Here is a 21,010-nt window from a genome sequence, read left to right on the forward strand (position 1 = left end):
GCCACCTTGTGTTCACTGAAAAACAGACCAGTAATAAATCACAAAGGAAAACACTTTTCTAAAGTCGCAGTGCCTGTATTCTCGAAATAAGAATTATTATGTTCTGCAAAGAAAGAAAAAAAAGTAAATGGAGTAAATAGTTCAATCTTTGTAATGTCTTCATTTGTTGATTAAAATTGGTGAATACTTGGCACACTGAAAGTTCCCTTTTCTATCCCTAAAATTTTCATTATTTTAACAACACTAAAACATTAAAGGGCAGTTAATTTGTTAATTATTATAATTTCTAAGGTATTTTATCACATGCATTGAAAAAACATGTAAATCTAAAATTGATATTGTAAAATAATACAAATAAAAAATACATTAAACAAAATAATGTAAAAATGATAAAAAGAACAAAAAAGTACACAAAACTATTTAAAAAAATTTATGATAATTAAAAGATGCTGAAAATGCAGTTTTGCATCACAGAAGTACATTACAATTGAAAATATATTAATTTTAAATTGTAGTAATATTTCACAATATTACTATTTCTAATAATTATCAGAAAATGTACCAAAAAATGTTCGCTTGACACAAATTCTAACATGAAGCTTTTATTTTATTTTTTTCAACATTACACCATGTTACATAAAAACGCTGATGAAACACAGAACTATGACAGACACGTAATCGTTGGGCAGTCTCCACTGTAAGCGTGCAGTGCATGACTTGATAACACCTGTGCCGTTTTAAAAGACACCACAATGGAGACCAACTACTAAAGACGATAAAAACACAAGTATGCATCGACAAAACACATCTGGAATCCAAGAGAACGGAGTGGAACAAAGATCCTCTAGTGCTGTTTAGTAATTACAACCTAAAAGCCAGAGCTTACCAGCAAGCCTGAGCTCAGATAGTTCATATTAGTCCACAATAGAACACTGTTGCTATTAGCGTGAATAGAAGTTGTATAGCGCAGTGCTTTTATCGGTAAAACTGAATAAATGAAGTAAACCTAGTGTCCATGCATTTTTAATGAATGATGATGAACATTTCATTTTTGATAGATGTTAGAAATGTTGATCTAGTGATTGTTAAAGCTGAACTTTTACATATCGACACCAAGAATAAATAAAAATAACATTATATATGTACAGTGCCATATGTGTTTGGGATACAATAAATTAAGTTTACAGTGGAATATTAGTGAACAAATAATAAAAAACAAGTGACGTTTACGATTAAAACTTTGTGTAAATATATAGGCCTATTATTATAAACATCTCTGGGCACTTTAAGAATTTGAAATAGATGTAAGGCGTAAAGAAACGGCTGGAGCAGTTTATGAAATTGATATTTCATCACTAATAAACCGATTTTCCAGATATGAAGCGACTGTAGGGATGCACGAGTCTTTATTATGTCTTTATTATGTACACCAGACGTAGAGAGAGTGCTGTGTATGTGAGTGAAATATCATCTGGTGATGTGGTGTCTTCTTCAAATGTCTGCATAGCATCCGTATTAGATTAGAGTGGATATAACTGGCGTCTCTGGAGGGCGAGGGGTTCAGTTTCCAAGTCCGAAAGTCCTAATGTTAGAAAAGGGACACTTTCTTCTTCATGTCGTTCCGTTTCCATAGTGACAGACGATCAAAGTCTGTGATGGACATTCCGAATAAACTCTGGAAGTCCTCCGGAGACAGATGCCGCTTTACAGACAAAAGAACAACAAGCGTTCAGTTATGTGTGCGCTCTGAGACGAATACTATACAGGACGGGGAAACATCGCCAACTTAACTTCAGCAAATAGTGCAATCTATATTAAATTATGTTACAATATTATTTACAGCAGAGTATATTAGTATCACAGGTATGGCATACTATCACCATGTCTATAAAATACTGAAACAATATATATATTTTTTATAAAACATTATTTAGTTGATTAAAATTATTACTTTGTTTATTTAGTTTATTACATTTATTTATTTATTTGTTTGTTTGTGGTAGGAATGTTTGCAACAACAACAACAACAACAACAACAATAATAATAATAATAAATTATCTGAAAATATTAAAATTCGTAAAAAATTTTTTTATAAAATGTATTTATGCATTTGTGAAAGGAGTAGTTGGAAAACAATAAAAATATTTAATATTTAATAATAATTAATATTTTTAATAAATGATGATGTTGTTATTTTAAATAAATCTGTTTATACAGTATGTTCAGTTACTTTATCGTATAATAATAATAATAATAATAATAATAACAATGTATGATTTGTGGTATGAGTTTTTGGAAAACATAATAATAATAATAAAAATTTGAAAATTAAAAAAAAAACATGAAGAAATATTTATTGTATTCAATATGTTTTCACAGATTAATAAATATATTTTAAATAAATTTTATTATTATTATTTTTTCTCAAATACACAATCACATATAATAAATAAATAAACAAATACATTTAGTTACTATTTACAATAATAATAATAATTCTCATTACTATTATTGTTAATAATAATAACAATAATTTTTCTTATTATTTTTTTTATGTTTTCCAAACACTCCTACCACAAATTAAAAATAAATAAATACACATTTTCTAATTATTATTATTTGCATTATTTCATGTAATAATACTTTAATAATGATTAATTATTCATATTTTCTTAATAAAACAATAATATAAATAATAATTTTTGCTAATTATTTTGAGCATATAATGGCAAAAAAAAAAAAAAAAAAAACTCAAACACATTAAACTGTTATATCAAATTTTTATATACTAAAGGTTAAGCAGTGTTTATTTGTGACTTGCCTCTAATCTGGTCCTGTCAACACCTGGAGGAAGTTTACTGCGCCCTCTGTGGGTTACAACCAGCATTTCATATGGATATATCTGAAGGGAGATGAGATTTCATTGCATTTTGGTAACATTTAATGCGGTACTCGTCCTTTTTGATTGAATGGACACAGTAAACAGGCCGTCACATATTAGCGGTTTGCTCAAGGGAGAATGTTCACAACACAACCTCCAAAATTTTCACTTCGGTGCTGTCTGCATGGATGGCATCATACTGAATTCTGCATTCAGTGGAAGCGAGGTTTAGAAGCAACATGGATGTGAGCGAGTGAATGTGTGGCATGGGCTTAGAAGAGAGAAGCAGAACATGAAAACTTTGGAGGGTCTCGTAAGGTCTGCCTCACCTTCTGTTCCAGAATACTAGGAAGAGAGCTTCCTCTGTCCATTCTCCCCCTCTGAGAATCGCCATTCTATGAAGACGCCACCCCAGCCCCAAAAATGACCCCCCGGGACAAAGGAGATCAATATGAGACAGGTACATTTCCATCCATAATAATGAATCAGCCTCATTCGACTCATTATTAAGTGTGCAAACAGTGTGCGGAGATCAAATGAGTCTGAAGCAATGAGAGGAGTGTAGGCTGATGTCAGGGTAAAGGAACATTAGTAGCAACAAATGTCTGCCTGTTAGCTGCTGCTGGCATATTAGAAAACCATGCAGCAGCCACGCGCTTGGGAGATCTTCTTACCTGCACACCTGAGGAGCACAGAAAGAAAAAATATTCAGAAACAAATATTTGCCTCATATTTTCTCAAATTCGTATGATATCGTAGCAGAAACATATACATAATGACAATTTCGATGCACTGCTTATGTGTCTGACCGTACCTGTTTTTGCTTTCCCATTGTCTGTGGAGGTGAAGTCTGCGGACTGGAGCTACATGCATGAAGAGAAACACACATCAGAGACACAAAAACGCTACAGGAACGTCTTAAACATCAGCTGACATGTCTGCCACATGACCGGCCCATTTTTAAAAATCAACCTTCATATTCACCCAATATGATATGACACCCAAACTTAAAACAGATTATGTGCTAACCAATATTTATATCTTGCCAACTATACCTGATGTAACAGCAAACCCATATTTTAAGAGTGAAAATATTAACCAATCAGCACAATATATACTGTCTTTAATCAGTAATTAAAGACTACGTGTTATTTACTACAATTAATATGATGAATTTTCATATTAATATTACAGTGAATCATGTTAATAATTCATATTTTCATTGGTCATTTTAAATATATCAAAGAAAGATGTTTATCCGTAAAGTTAAATGAAATTTAATTATTAAAATAATGAATGCTAATAAGTATTTTTATGAATTAATATTCATAGTTAATAAAACATTCATATGATACTGATCAAAAAAAAAATTCATGTTAATTAACAGTATTAATTAATATTTATAATTACAATTGAAAATGTATTATATTAGTAAAGAAAGACTATATTTGAATTATTGCAGTTAATAATGTTAACTATTATTATTATTATTATTATTAAATGTACATATTTTATATTAAAATAATATTATTAAGTAAAGATAGAATTAATTTGTTAATTTGTCATTTTATTTCCATTAATAATTGTAAGAATGAATACTATTAATTTTCATATATAACAATAATTTAGAACATTTCTGGATTTTCAATGTTAAATGACAACAACAATAATAATAATAATAATAATAATAATAATAATAATAATAATAATGTTAATAATGAAATAGATCAGCATTATAGGAAGGTACCCTGGTGAGGCCCGTTCGACTGCAGGGAGGTAAAGAGGCTGATTTAGTAGCACTGGCTGATGATCCTGCAATGAATGTCAATGAAACATTTCATTAGAAGCACAATATACACACATTCCTCAATAGACTTTCTATTCACACAAACGCAGTTCATCATCTGAACACTGAGTGTCCTCAGTGACTTGCTGGCAGGAGCAACATGCGTGAGACGCTTGATACAAATCTACTGTGGTGTGTGTATAAAGAGAGATTAGAAAAATGCAGCGCGTATACACTTTTAAAATGAAAGGAGTTTGTTGCAGTGATGCCACAGAAGAACCATTCTAGGTTTCCCAAAGAACCTTTAGGTGCACCTTTTTACAAAGGTTCTTCATGGAGCTATCAATATCAACAAAGAACCTTAGATGTTAAGAGTGTAAACTCTCCTATAAAGTGTCTTTCAAGTGTCAATAGATGAAGCTACTGAAAGCACATGTTGCATGAAGTGCGCTGAGACTAAAACAGACATCACATACCCAACTGTATGTTTGCCCCGTCTGGCAGGGAGCGTGTTTTTCTGCGGATGACCACTGATTTCTCAATTTCCTCCTTCAGGATCAGTTTGCCCAAGTTGGACTGTATCTGAAAAACAAACAGCCCAGTCATGATTAGCGAGCTCCATTAATGCTGTGCGTATCCTTCCAGCACTGCCTTCAAACAAAACACTTCATCATCTAGCCTTGGAGAAATATTCCCAGCGCAGCGGCTGATTTATGTAGACAGAGAGGGATATTAATCTCAACAGTACTTTCACCTTCTGAAGCTCCTGTTCCTGGAGTCTCTTTGCATCTTCTGTCAGATCCTCAAACTCGTCGTCCTCGACTGGATTTCCCTGCTCGGCTGCCTTCTTCCTCCACTCAATCTCTGCAAGGAGAGAGCGAATGTTTATTCAGATTTAATATTACAACAATACTAGAATACTACAACATGAATATGAAAATTAAATTATCATATTGATTTAATCAATAATTTCATACATTTTAATTATTATAATCAATAATGTTAATAGTAGTATTTCACATTTATATTTCATATTGAAATAATATTAGGATACTACAATACAATATTGTGATATTGAATAGTAAGAAGTCATACAAATTAAATCATAAACCAGTGGAGAAATGTTTAATTTAAATTAATAAAACGAATGCTAATCATTAGTAATTAAAATCAATAACTCATATTCATATTACAATAATATCATAATACTACAATATTTGACAAATAATATAATTTACAATAGCAATAATACATATAACTTGGAAAAAATAATATTTATTAATCACATGCTAATAATAGTAATAATTCATATATAGCATTAATATATATATATATATATATATATATATATATATATATATATTAAATTTTACAATAATATTAGGATCCTACAATATAATATTGTAATATTTTATAATAAGAAGTATTAAAAATGTTATCGTAAAACAGTGGAGATAAATTACATTTAATTATTAAAATGAATGTTAGTCATTGAATAATGAATATTCATATTTAACATGACAGATATCAGAATCCTACAATATATTACAAAATAATAATCAACAAGACTAAATATTAATTCTTATAATTAATAATGTTAAAAATAATTATTAATAGTATGGCTTGATTAGTATTAATATTAATATTTAATATTAATATATTAGATTACTACAATATAATATTGTAAAAAAAAATAATGTAATAATGTAATAATTTTATTATATAACTATTAAATTATTAATCAGTGGAGAAAGACAATATTTATTTAATTTGTATTTAATGTCACAATAATATGAAAATACTACAATATAATATTATAATGAATAATATTTATTATCCTATTTTTATTATACAAATAATATTTATATTTATTATACTACATTTTAAACAAACATATGCTGAAAAGTTAATAATCTCTGATTAATTCAAGTTAACTTGCTTCTCTACAGCTGCAATATTATCAGGGACATCAGACTTCAGTCATTTCACCTTCAGTATGCAGTGATGTGGAGCGGGAGTAAATAAACAGAAATATGAAGCTGCTGAGCATTTACCCATAGTGGCTAGAGAGGGTGGACAGGGCCAGTACTCCGTCTCTATCTTTGAAGGTTGGCTGGGATCCGGCGGCTGGGCTGCTGGGAACTTGGAGGACTCAATGATCACATCATGTTTACTGTGAGACGTTCCCGTCTGTCCGTCTGAGGACAGAGACGAGATAAACATCAGATGCATAATGTGACCAGTTCATCTTTCGACACAACAATCCTACATGAGAGTGAGGTGAAGATCACTAACTAGAAAAATATATGTATTAAAGAGTAAAAGAACAAATACCGTGTTTGTAAATTGGTGGCTTCTTATAGATGTTGATGCCCATGTCTGAAACATAAATGTACATGTACAGTTACAACTCACACACGTTTGAATGATTCTGAAAGGTGTGGTTGTGCTATGAAGTACCCGGCCTGTGGAAGTGCTGCACGGGGCTGATTTTGCGGAGCTGCACCGTGGAGCCCATGTTGGAGCCTCCTGGAGAGCCCTGCTCTGACCACTCCTTTGACTCTTTACAAGCAAATATCTGAAGGAACAGGGGAACTGCATAAACCTTCTATTACTCTGGAATGCTAATAATGAAGCACTTCAATATGGTGACATAAATTCCTGTTTCAATCTAAAGAGTGGGCATAACTGAAACACTCAGCATGTTAACTGAAGCCAGGCCATCATATTTCACTGCCTGCATCAATAAAATGACAATGCAAACTCATGCCTTACTGTAAAAAGAGTGCTCAGCAGCATAGAGTGCCAATTGATTCCACTGTTCAGTGTTCTAGCTGGATTAGTTCATTAGGAATGCACATTAATAATAAACATTCATTTTTATATTCAATAAAATAATTGGTACCTTTGATAATATTAATTGATATATATATATATATATATATATATATATATATATATATATATATATATATATATATATATATAGATATATATACAGTTCAGACCATAAGTTTGGACACACCATTCAAAGAGTTTTCTTTATTTTAATGACTATGAAAATTGTAGAGTCACACTGAAGGCATCAAGGTCTATTTGACCAAGAAGGAGAGTGATGGGGTGCTGCGCCAGATGACCTGGCCTCCACAGTCACCGGACCTGAACCCAATCGAGATGGTTTAGAGGTGAGCTGGACCGCAGACAGAAGGCAAAAGGGCCAACAAGTGCTAAGCATCTCTCGGGGAACTCCTTCAAGACTGTTGAAGACCATTTCAGGTGACTACTTCTTGAAGCTCATCAAGAGAATGCCAAGAGTGTGCAAAGCAGTAATCAAAGCAAAAGGTGGCTACTTTGAAGAACCTAGAATATGACATATTTTCAGTTGTTTCACACTTTTTTGTTATGTATACAAAAAACACAGAAACACAGTGGATGGCTGGCCTGTACTAAGGAAGAACTTGACCAATGCCTCCAAGACACCTTCAGGGACCCTATGCAAGAGCAGGAGCTAGGGCAGTGCAAGGCTGTGATAATACCACCAGATCCGATGGAAGCCTTCAATCTGAGGGAGCCATTCCTAATAGAAGTTCAGGAAGTGGTACGGAAAGCAAGGTCAATATCTGCACCAGGACCAAGCAGAACACACTACAGGGTCTACAAGCACTGTCCCAAGCTACTGCACTGGCTTTGGAAGATGTTGAAGGTTATCTGGAGAAGAGGGAAAGCAGTGCATCAGTGGCGAGTTGCAGAAGGAGTGTGGATCCCAAAAGAGGAAGACTCCAAGAACATCAGACAGTTCCGAATCATCTCGCTGCTCAGTGTTGAAGGAAAGATTTTCTTCAGCATCGTAGCTAAGCGACTAACCAAGTTCTTCCTCAGAATCTGTATGTAGACACTTCTGTGCAGAAAGGTGGCATCCTGGGCCCACCAGGGTGTTTAGAGCACACAGGCATTCTCACACAGTTCCTCAGAGATGGAAGGGAGAACATGGGAGACCTAGAGGTGCTGTAGCTAGATCTGACCAATGCCTACGGCTCGAAACCCTGGAGAGGCACCATGTCCCAGCCGTTGTAAGAGAACTCATCCTGGACTATTACAACGATTTCAGAAAACTATTGTAGCAGAGCAGTGGGAATGAGACAGCAAGTCATTGAATGAGATGGGAGCAAGTTTTGGAGAGGAAGATCAGGTGGAGGGCAGAGCCACACCGTATTAAAGGGGGGGTGAAATGCTCGTTTTCACTCAATATCCTGTTGATCTTGAGTACCTATAGAGTAGTACCGCATCCTTCATAACTCCAAAAAGTCTTTAGTTTTATTATATTCATAAGAGAAAGATAGTCTGTACCGATTTTTCCCGGAAAAACACGACTGGCTGGAGGCGTGACGTGTGGGCGGAGCTAAAGAATCACGAGCGCGAGTAGGCTTTTGTGTTGATAGTGTTTGGAAGCTGTGACACCGTGAGGACAAAACCAACCAAAACAAACCATGGCTTACAGTCAGATTCAGCCGTTTATTTATGATCCAGAATCAGATCCAGAGGCTGAAACTGAACGAGAGCAGCAGCAGCAACGACTCGCTCCGAGCGGGGCTCAAACCCGGGTCTCCGGCATGGGAGGGGACGCACTAACAAGGAGGCAGAGATATTTGAAGCAGTTTTACTCACCGCCTGCGGTTCCAACACACGATCGTGACCCTTTTTCGTTGAGATTGCATCATCCTTAAGAAATAAACTATACGCAAATCCGTCGTCAAACTGGGCCTTGTTTGTAAAACAAGCATCTTTGAAATGCAGGGAACAAACAAAAACACTGGCACAACTCCGTTGATGCTCTGTAAAAATAAACTCCATCCACTGGTCCCTTAATGCTGGGTTTTTTTTGGTAATCTGTGCAGGGTTGTCTTGCCCTGGCAACCAAAAAAACTTTAGTGACATTTCGCGACGCTCTCGCTCTGATCAGTGAAGTCTGTTGTGCTCTCAGTGCTCTTCTATACGAGAGTGCTCACTCTTCCGGCAGACGTGCCCTAGGACCCATATAAGGAAATTCCACTCCATCTAACGTCACACAGAGCCATACTCGAAAAAAACTTTCCGAAACTTGTGACAAACAGAAGGAGTATTTTTGGAACAGAAATACTCCTTCAAACGTACAACTTAATTTTTGAAACTTTGTCCATGTTTAGCATGGGAATCCAACTCTTTAACAGTGTAAAAAACTCAGTATGCATGAAATAGCATTTCACCCCCCCTTTAAGTTCCTAGTCCTGGCAGTCTATGACGTCCTTCCCAGTCCATCCAATCTGTACGGCGTGGGCTTGGCCGATACACCGGCATGTCTACTCTGCCAGAGGAAGGGGACCTTTGAGCATATTCTAATTTACTGCCCAAAAGCTCTGGGGGAAAGGACGACCAGGTACTCAAGACCATCGCAGAGAGCATATACAGTGCCATCATGAGCTGTCGAATGTCCATACCCCGGAAGCAAACCACCTACTTCATCAGAGCTGGGGAGAAAGCGAAAGCAACATCAAGAGCAATATCAGGGTTGCTCCACAGTGCACAGTTCTGGCAACTTACAGTGGATCTTGGCAGTCAACTCAAGTTCCTGCAGCACGTCGCTGAAACCACCCTCAGGCCTGACATTGTTCTGGTGTCAGAAGCAATGAAGAGTCATGTCATGCTGAAGCTTACAGTGCCGTGGGTAGAGCGCATGGAGGAGGCCTTTGAGCGGAAGAAGGAGAAGTACAACAGTTTAGTTAGCGATGGCCACAGGAAAGGGTGGAAGGCAAGGTGCTTGCCAGTGGAAGTTGCAGAGGCTTTGCAGGACAGTCTGTGAGCAGATCTTATACTGCACTCGGCATTACTAGAAAGAGGAGATACTATATATGTACTATAATAGTACAGAGGCAGCAGAAAAAGCTTCTAGGTGGCTCTGGTTAAAGAGGGAAGATCTGTGGTTGAGCGCTGCTAGGGCACAGGCTGAGGGCTGATCAACCTTAGCTGGGTCGCCTGTGCGAGGGTGTCTGATGCTCGAAAGACCCAAACACCCGATGACCGTTAGTAACATCACTGATGATGTGCCCTAGCTTTGAATCACAAGATGTCTCTTTACAATACTTCTGGCTGATAACTATATGACACTAATAAGTGTCAAGCTATGTCTAATAGTGGGCAATTTTAATTAATTACCAAGAACTAAATAAATAAAAATAAAAATATAATGGATTGTAAAAACTTATTCCTTTTTAGATTTGCTTATTTTTTTTTATAATAATGTTTATATGACTTCAATTAAATTGTAATAATATTACTTAATATTCAATATAACAACAATATTCAAATACCGTACCATAATAATTTATAATAATAAGTAAAAATGTAAAATATTAATCAGTAAAGAGGGACTAAAATGTAAATATTATGATTAATAAATGTTAATGATTAATCGTATTAATTTATATTCAATATTAAAAAACAATACTACAATTTAATATTCTAATTAATAGCAATGATTATAATGAATTATAAATGATATAATGATAACAACATGCTGTTGATTATTTGCATATTATGGCCAATTAAGCTATTATAAATGTAATTATTAACATTATTATTAAAATGAATGAAACAGAACTAAAGACATATTTGCTTTGGGAAACACAGCTGAAATATAATTTATTAATTAATGGAGTGGCTCAGTAAAACAATGACACAGGAAGTGTACAGGAAGAGAAGTGTGGTGGTTAAAGCTAATGATGGACAGAGGCTTGCTGGCTCACCTCAGGGGAAGGCGGGGGAGAGATAGAATGAGGAGACATCGATCTCTGGAGGAGACAAGGAGAGAAAACAGAATACACACATGTGTTTATTGTTTTCAGCGTCTGAAATCCAATGGCTCTGTGGCTCTTTAACACACACAAATGATTTCACATGCATAACAAAGCTTGACTAATAGCATTAAAGTTACACCTCACCATTATATCCTGCTTCCTGTTCGCCAAAACACATATATTGATTCCACTTGAAGTGGAAGTTGTAAAACACACAATAAAGCTTCTCAAATGCTTCCCAATGGTACAACGAAACATAGACTCGATCTAAAGACACATTCGTTCTTTTCTGACCTCTCTGCTCCTGGAGAGACTTATCCGATCCAGGGCTGAGATATTGAAATGCGGCTCGTACACCATCAGATCTGGCCGTTCCACCTCAAGAATGGCTTTGTCTTTGGGAATGGCTGCCAAGTCCTTATATCCAATGACCTGATTGTCCATGCGTGCCTTTGGGGAGTTCGAAAGAGAGAGGCTGAGTGAAAGAAACGCTTGTCCTCTGAGATGCCTCACTGGGTTCATGGGAAGCATGTGCTTTATGGCAGATAACAGAACGCATGTGTTATCAGTGAAACGGAAAGTTTTACTTACCACAATCGAGGTGGCTGGGGACCCAGGAGCACTTGGACCCCGGGAGGACGGGGCCGTCCCTGCCTGTGGTGGGAGAGCAGAGCAAAAAGGTCAGAGGTCATCATTTAACTGCTTCTATCCAGTGACATGTTGTTAATGAGAAATAAGATCTATAAGTAATGTCATCAGTCAAAGTGATGATGTGTGTCAGTCAGCCACGCCCCCTTTCCATTCACACTAAGTGAAAAAAAAACCCCCCACTGCAGATCTGATCATACTTTAATGGGTTTACTTTGACAGAAAGACAAAATAGAGGTTAGGGTCCACATATGAGGAATTGAGAAAACATTCTGGAAATTCTAGCGTTTGATGATTTTTGGCAAAAATGGCTTGAAATGAAATGAACACAAAAATACATATCAAGCATGATAACATCCACATACATTACCTTCTGCATGACTGAGGTAAACTATAAAACTCCTTTCTTCGCTCTTCCAGTTACACAGATCTGCAAAAGAGTACAAAAAAGCCAAACATGAATTCAAAATAGAAGCAAATTAAGTATTATAAATAATGAATTATAAGTCAAACAATACTAAAGCAGTGTTGAGGCTAACTAATTTTGTTGAGCAGTATTTTAATAAAATTTCCCAGTTACATTTATTATTATTATTATTATTATAAAAAAATGAAGAGAATATTTCTTGGATTAAATTTATTTTTGTTTATTAAAATTTTATATATTTATAAATTATATTTGTATTATTATTATTATTATTATTATTATTATAATTATATTAAGATTTTTTTTTCTTTTATTGTTTTTGAAAAAAGAAAAAACCCTTCTTTCAGTTCTCACCAAGGCCACATTTAATATATACAAATACAGTAAATCAGTAATATTGTGAAATATTATTAGATCTTAAAATAACTGTTCTCTAATTGAATATATTTTAAAACATATTTTATTCCAGTGATGTCAAAGCTGAATTTCCACATCATTCCTCCAGTGTTCAGTGTAATCCTTCAGAAAATAATTTAATATACTGATTTGCTGCCCAATAAACATTTCTTATGATTATCAAAGTTGGAAACAGCTGTGCTGCTTAATATTTCAGTGGAAACCTACATTTCTCAATTTTAGGATTCTTTCATGAATAGAGATTTCAAAATAAGTTATTTTTAATTATTTTTATTTTAATGTCTCTTTTGATAAATTATCTGTCTACAAGAAAAAAAAACTGACCTATTCTTTAATAAACAACGATTTCTTCTCACGTAAATTGTAAAATCTTCACAAATCTTGTTATATTTAGAATTTTTTTTTTAAAGGGAAAATATATTTTGTTAAGTATTTTCCATACTAAGGGGTTAAGTATACTTGCTTTTACTCAGCAACCATCCATAAAACCATAGCATTTCTAAAGCAATATGCTAAAAAGGGCTCAGAACACCTTTGCAATCACACCACAACAACCCAACACTGTGGCACCACTCTCATTTTCTTCGGAAAATGTAAAAAGCTAGTTGCAAATGGAATACACCAGTGGTCTTGTATGGTACTATGTTTTGATATAAATCACAGTTTTAGAAATATGAGAGCTGAAATGACAGTCTGCCAAAACAACATGGTGAAGATTTCACATTAGCAGACTGAGGCGATCCATTTAATTAGCCTCCCACTGAGGGCGTTCAACACCTACCCATATTACACTCATTCAGCACTCAATACACGATACATGCATGACAAGCTCATTGGATTCAGAGATGCGTATCATCCGTTTTATGGTAGAAAGGTACCATAAAATGAATATTAAATTCAATGTATGTCATTTTTCCTGTTAAAACACTTGCTCCTAGCTCAATTTAATATGCGAGAGACAACGTTCAAAGTCAAAGTTGATCCCAAGACCTGCAATTCTGTCTAGTGTTATTTATAGGCCAGTATAATATAGCTGTAGTATTTATTCATATTTCAATGAACTGCATGTTTTTGTCCATACTGGAAGAATTGACTGGTATCAATGTGAATAGCTGCTATTAGTATGAATAAACATGAAGGGGAACAGTTATACCATTCATCTGATCTCCACTATAGAGGATCAGTGGACTCGTGTCTTTATGAAATTACATGTTAATTCATTAGATGCAGCAGGGACGGTATCCTGTTAGTGTGGGGGAGGGGAAGTGACATCATGATTGCTCACCCATGAGCAGAATTGAGAACTGACCACAGTATTTATCAGGTCCCAACATCAGCTGAGTATGCTCAGTACAGGTGGTTTCGGGATGGCAAGGGTTAATGTGCTAATTCGAATTTCAGTCATTTCAATTTCATTTAAGGATGAGCCTTGAAATATTTCATGAAAAGAACATAAGTGACATTCTCTGGGAAGGATACAAGCCTCAAGGCCTTTTGAAACCATGTCCTTGCATTAAAATAGTTGACAGAGATGCTTTTTTGCAAAAACATCTCTTTGATTTGCTGGAGTTGGGAGTTGAGTTCACCCGAGGTAACGCGAGAGGTTTGACGTTCTGCTGTGTTTTGACTGCTCATGCCTTGCTTCAGGGGAAAAGAGACAAAATGTCAAGGGAAATGCAAGTTTTAATGCCAATTACACACACCTCCACTCAAATAAATAAAAATATTTTCAAAAATACTGCTATAAGTTTAATATGCAGAGACAATTTTGTAAGATGATCTCCATGAAAAGAGATTCTGTATTGTGTTACTTTAGTATAATTTTTATATATATAATTTATAATCTAATATACATTTATATATTACTTTTAAGGTATTTATTAATATTTGGAACGAACTTTTACCTCTTTATTATTCCCATTTACAGCATTTTAAACATTTCTTCTTTGGCTATTCTAAAGAAAAAAACTATTTTTTTTTCCTTTACACAAAGCTTTGTAATTTAAGGGCAGTGAGACAGAAATCTATTGTGTCACCAATCATCACTATTGGTTTCCTCTCCTCCATCTTTTCCGCCCCGGCCTGACCTCAGCCACAGCTGGCTGTCTCTGCTGGTTAGGAGGGTTAGCGATCAGCTCAGGTCAGGTTTACTCTGGCATGAAGGACACAGTACTGAAACCCTCAGCACCTCCTTACTGACATGATTGATCACCCTGAGAGTACAATGTAAATGGCTTGTGTTTGAGATGAGGGGACCCATGTGCATCAAGCCGTCTGTAATTCAAGTTCAATCTGGCTAAGAAGAGTCCCTGAGCACCAGGCACAAATAAAGTTTGATTTACTGCTCATTCACACGCTCAGAAGACAATTGTGCACTTCAGTAATGACAATAATAATGGCATCCGGAGGATATTTTCATTTGTATGATTCTTACTATCCGGTTTCTTACAGTACAGAGATGACATACTTTATTGTGTTTTTCTGCTGTCGCTTGTGCTGTGGTGCACATTACAGGTAACCTTAAAATTGAGCCTTCTGCTGCTCCAGCAGGAATCTGATAGCACACATCACCTCAAAACACAGCACAGACCAGAGCCCATTGTTTTTAGATTCACCTTTACAGTGATGCACCACAACTGCAAATCATTCTGCCATCTTTCAGGGGAAATGCTCATAATGGTCAATAGACCTGATCTCAATATTGATGTTAACAAGTCTTGAGACAATGTCAAAACACATAACCAACTTTATCTGAAAAAAAAGAGCACATAAAGAAACAATATTATTGCTTTAATACTGATTAATATAACTTTTAGTGCTGTCAAACGATTAATCACGATTAATCGCATTCAAAATAAGAGTTTTTGTTTACATAATATATGTATGTGTGCTGTGTATATTTATCATGCACAGTACAGTATATATAAATACACATTCATGTATATATTTCAGAAAAACCTTGTTTATATAATAAATACATTTATTTAGAATATAAATTATATGAATATAAATAGACATAAATACATGTAAATATTTTCAAAATATATACTGTATGTATGTGTGTATTATTATATATACATAATAAATATACACAGAGCACACATGTATTAGGCAAACAAATATTTTTATTTAGTATGCGATTAATCGTGATTAATCGTTTGACAGCACTAAAACAATACTAAATAATCGTTGTCTTTTTGCTATTCAGCATTTTCTAAATGCTGATTTATTGTTAAAAAACAATTTAAAAACAATTTCAATTAAATTATTATATTTTTTAACTAGTGTTGAAATTGTTTTACCTCGGCCAGTATAAATGAGCACCTGTTAACCATGAAATCACTAGCTCCATTAAATAATATGAACAGGCTAATGTATTAGTAAACTATTTATCATTGTTCATGTTATCTAATGTAATTATAGTCTGCACTGAGAACATAAAAACAACGTGTATGTCAGCAGCTTAAAAATATGTACTACACCAAAACATAGAGAGAAGCTTATGATCTATCAATACTAACATTCCTCTGAAACAGACTGGTATTAATGGACCTGCTTCAAGGCAAGCATTAGAGAAAACAGTGTGTGTTAATCAGGAAGCAAGGCAATGCATTCATGAGATCCACAGAAAGCCTTATCTCCAATCAGACAGGGAGTTTTAGCATGCATGAGTAAGCAGTCAGGGAGTAGGATTCTTATTCACTGCAAAGAAATCTATTTCTTAATCATGTTACCGATAAGTAAATTACTTAATAGTCATTAAATAAGTAAATTACTCGTTTTATGGATGTTTAGTTGGATTTTCACTGGAAGACAAGACTAAAAATCTTTCATATTGAGGAAAAATATCCTAGAAAAATAGGACCATCAAAACACACTTCCAAGGACAACATAGTCACACAAGTATGTTTTTATCAATATCTGAGAGATCCTAAACCATATTTTTAGTGAAGGCAGTTGAATTTTAAATGAAAAAACAAACCAGATTTTAATCTGAACCTTAATATACATAATAATTAGTAAACTACATTTATGGTATGATACAACTGATATGATACAGAATCCATAAATAATACATAACATAAAAAAATTAATAAAAAACCAACCGTCATCAGTCTGAAAGGCAAAACAAGCTGAAATACACAGCAGGATTCCACCTCAGCTCCAGCTCTGTGATGAAGAGGAAATCCTACGCTGAGAGATCCAGACTTCCTGTCATCCCACTCTCGTTCTCCCTAGTCCTCGTCGTCTCTCTCTCGCTCTACACGCTGCCTTGAAGACCCCACCCACTTCTCTCTCCACCCAAACTGAAATGCACTTATCTCAGCAGACCAAGAGCAGCCAACGCCCAATCAGACCCGGCGGTTGCGTCACCAGGGCAACGCTCTGCTCCGTCTGAAGAGAATTCTCCAAGCAACGCTGATGGATACAGGATCTATTACCTCTGTGAGGCCCTGCTGCTCCGCTGGGAGCGTGATGTGAGGAGTTGCTTGTGTTTCTGGCTCTTGAAGATCTCTAATAAGAGAACAATGGCCATGCTGCACATCACGGCCTAGAAAACAAGCTCTTCCTAACTCCTCCCCATCACTTCTGATGTGCTTCTCGTGGCCGGGCAGCCATGTTTCTTTATTCCAGACTCAGCTTTATTCCGCGTGTAGTGCTATCCAGGTCATGCGCCTGGGGGTTTAGCAGAGATCTTTATTGTCTTGCCTAGTTCAGTCAACAAGCTTGTGAAGATCAGACCAGCGGAGAGACTGACTGCTGGATTTGTTCAATCAGATTAGTGCTCCATTGATTAAACCTGCTATGCTTCTCACTTCTCTTAGTGAATCACTTAGCAGCAATCTCAATGACAGGAGAAGACATCAACGGCCGGAGAGAGCATTATAACAACTCATCAAATCTCTTTTTTCCCCACACAACATATTACATCCCGTGTTGCAGTTTTAGGACAGAACTGAACTGAACCAAACAGAATAGAATACCACAGATTAGAATAGAGCAGAATAGCCTATAACAGGAAATATTCTAACAGAAAAGAACAGAATGGAAAGGAAAGGAATAGTCCAGTAGTACTAGAATAGAACCATATAGAAAAGTCCTAAAAACTGCGAAAGTGAAAAGAATAGAATATGACAGGAATTAATAGAATATGGCAGAATAGAATAGTTTGGTCTTAAAAACGGCAAAATATAATACAAAACAACAGAATAGAGCATGACAGGAAAGAATAGAACAGAACGGAATAGAATAGATTAGAATAGAATAGAATAGAATAGAATAGAGCAGAACAAATTATGATAGAACAGACGTGTTCTAAAATGGTGAAGCTGAATATAATAGAATATGACAGGAATTTATATAATATAGCACAACAGAAAAAATCCTAAATAGTCCCAAAAACAGCTCAATAAATGGAAGAGAATATGAGTGGAAAAACTGAATATATCAAAATAGAATTAAAAAAGAGGGGAAGGGAATAGATCTAAACCAGACAGGAAAGAACAGAATAGTCCTGAAAATGGCAAAATCAGATTGACATGAATGAATAGAGTATAGCAAAACCTAAAACCTGCTAAATAGAGTGGAATACAACAGAGTAGAACAGAATAATAGGGTAATGACAAGAATTAATAAAGAATAACAGGAAAAAACAGAACGTGACAATAGAATAGAATGGAATTGATCTAGTGCATACAGAATAGTATAGTCCTGTTCTAAATACAGTAAAATGAAATAGAATAGAAAATAGAATGGAATAGATCTAGGCCAGACATTAACAACAGACTACACGAGATTAGAATTGCCCTAAAATAAAAAATGGCAAAATAGAATTATTATGACAGGGAATATTAGAATGCGGCAGAATAAAATGAATAGAACAGATGAAAACCAGACAAGAATAGTTTTTAATAGTCCTAAAACCGCAAAATGGAATAGAATAGAACAGAACACGACAGAAAACACTATACAGAAATTAAACTTTACTTTAGCGTTGATCTTCCATGTAAATCCAATCTAAGTGAAGCAGTGCAGGAAGGGGAGGTCATCTGCTGTGACTTGATTTATAATATCAAACAGATATTCAGTCTGCTTCAGAGTTGCATTATGCACAGTCACTACTCATCTTCATGTGTTTCAGTACTAAATAGTCTCTCAAATGCCATGGGGAATTTAAAATAAAAGCAAAGCAATCTTTAGCTACAGGGGGCAAACCAGAAGGAAATACACCACTGAGAGAGAGAAAAATCTCTGGATCAAGACATCACCACCTGACTCTTAGCTCCTTACATCTGACCACCTTTAATCTGAAGATGAGAAAGTCTTGTCACTGCCACCATCAATGCTGTCAACTCAAAGACCAAAAGATTTTGTTTTTGTCTGCAGTCATTCCTTTGATAAATGTTTCTACTAATATGAATCAGAGCCGCTGATATTATAGTCAAACACTGGTAATTCCCCACTAGTACACTTTTAAAAATCCAATTATAAGTCTATAATAATAACAACAACAATAACAGTACATTTACTATATCTAGACATATAAAAATAATAATAATAAAATAAAAGTAAAAAAAGTGTTGCTCAAAGAAAAAATCTGCAGGACTGAAGGAAGCAGTAGTTTCCTGTTGCTTTGGACAGGAAAACATTGAATCAGTCTTCAGAGTCAGCAATGAGACTGTTGCTATTTCCTTCACTTTCATTTCGTTTCTTTATAGCCTACTGTATAATTACTCCGTTTTTTTTTATCTCTCTGTTATTTCGGGACGCTAGAAAGGCAAAAGTAAAATGTAATTCGCTAATAAATCAAACAAAAACGTTTATATACGAGCAAAATTTAATTGAATCAAAATATAATTGGTTTCAATGCAATCGTAAATAATGTTAATTCTATGACTCGAGTCATGAAAATAACGCGTAGGCTACAGGACAGGCCCATACAGAGCACTGTCCTTATTTAAGGTCTTAAGATTTTGTCGAAGGTTATGTGGCCTAAGGACAAATTTTATTTTCTAGTCTGGATTTTAAATCCAGATTCGAATTTTCAAATAAAACTATAATTGTCCTCGGGAGATCGCGAGATCGTCTGTGTATGTAGAAGGACAAGTGTCTGATGATGCCTCTGTTTACCACAGGAGCTACCTCTACTGGTGCTTATGATTGACTAGGGCAGAATATCATTACATCAAACAGCTGCAAACGATGACCGCAAATCCATACACGTCAATAACTTGACCATATCTATCAGCGCATCCTCCACTGCATCCCAGCTATTATATGTGATGAGAAATAAACATGTCGCCTAATCGTACCTGAGAGTGGAAAGCAGCGGTTTCTTCTGTCCTTTCCGTCCGCAGATGCAGAAATTCAAGGGTCTCTCAAACACGCACTCAAGATCATTGCGAGCATTACGCATTCATGTTCGTGTGCCACATTGGCCGTGTCTCAAACACCTAGTGAGCTGAGCTGCCTGCCTAGACAGCATCTTGAGCGTCATAGTCGCTCTCAGCGTCAGCTGACTCGGAACGCGTTTATGATCCCAAAAATGCGCTATGAAGCTTTTGAAAAACAGCCAGTGTTAAGGAAATGTGAAACTATATATATATTTATATATCCTAGATCATTTAACTTAAATTCTACTTTTCTGAAATATAAATAGTATAACATATACCTGAATAAAAAAACTAGTCTACATGAAATATCTATACAATTAAAATAAACAACGAAAAGAAATAGAGTATATACGTGAAGGCTTTAATTGAACCTAAATCACATTAGAGGTCGCCGAAGTCTTTTATTATTTAGACAGATACATTGCATTTTATAAAACATGAATGCATTTTTACATTTAACATTAATTGCACTGCACTAATAGCTCTTGATATTTTAAATAACCGCTTAACAAGACTAGATAAGGTAACATTATTACTAAAGCAGCCCAATCACTAGAGGGCGCAGTGCAACCTCTTATTAGTATTCTACCAAAATACATTTGAAATAAATATAGAATTTGATTAAC

General features: G+C 35.0%; 1 protein-coding gene across 3 annotated transcripts; it reads right to left on the reverse strand.

Annotated features, from left to right (window-relative positions):
- Positions 1-586: 586 nt before the first annotated feature.
- On the reverse strand, positions 587-20,496 carry LOC113109790 (dematin). Of its 3 annotated transcripts, none has more exons than XM_026273554.1 (16): positions 20,304-20,496; positions 12,517-12,576; positions 12,090-12,152; positions 11,793-11,948; positions 11,448-11,492; positions 7,129-7,246; positions 7,003-7,047; positions 6,723-6,866; positions 5,423-5,532; positions 5,145-5,250; positions 4,630-4,694; positions 3,697-3,745; positions 3,557-3,564; positions 3,212-3,277; positions 2,823-2,903; positions 587-1,702 (listed from the first exon to the last, which is right to left on the reverse strand). In XM_026273554.1, the coding sequence occupies exons 2-16, from the start codon at positions 12,523-12,525 to the stop codon at positions 1,589-1,591; spliced, it is 1,179 nt and encodes a 392-aa protein (XP_026129339.1). In that variant the 5' UTR covers positions 12,526-12,576; positions 20,304-20,496; the 3' UTR covers positions 587-1,588. The 3 variants fall into 3 exon arrangements, with proteins under 3 accessions (XP_026129339.1, XP_026129337.1, XP_026129340.1); XM_026273552.1 differs by lacking the exon at positions 20,304-20,496 and adding an exon at positions 17,097-17,297; XM_026273555.1 differs by lacking the exons at positions 3,212-3,277; positions 20,304-20,496 and adding an exon at positions 17,097-17,297.
- Positions 20,497-21,010: the final 514 nt, after the last annotated feature.

The sequence above is a fragment of the Carassius auratus genome, chromosome 10 (assembly GCF_003368295.1).
Source record: "Carassius auratus strain Wakin chromosome 10, ASM336829v1, whole genome shotgun sequence".
Taxonomy (NCBI): domain Eukaryota; kingdom Metazoa; phylum Chordata; class Actinopteri; order Cypriniformes; family Cyprinidae; genus Carassius; species Carassius auratus.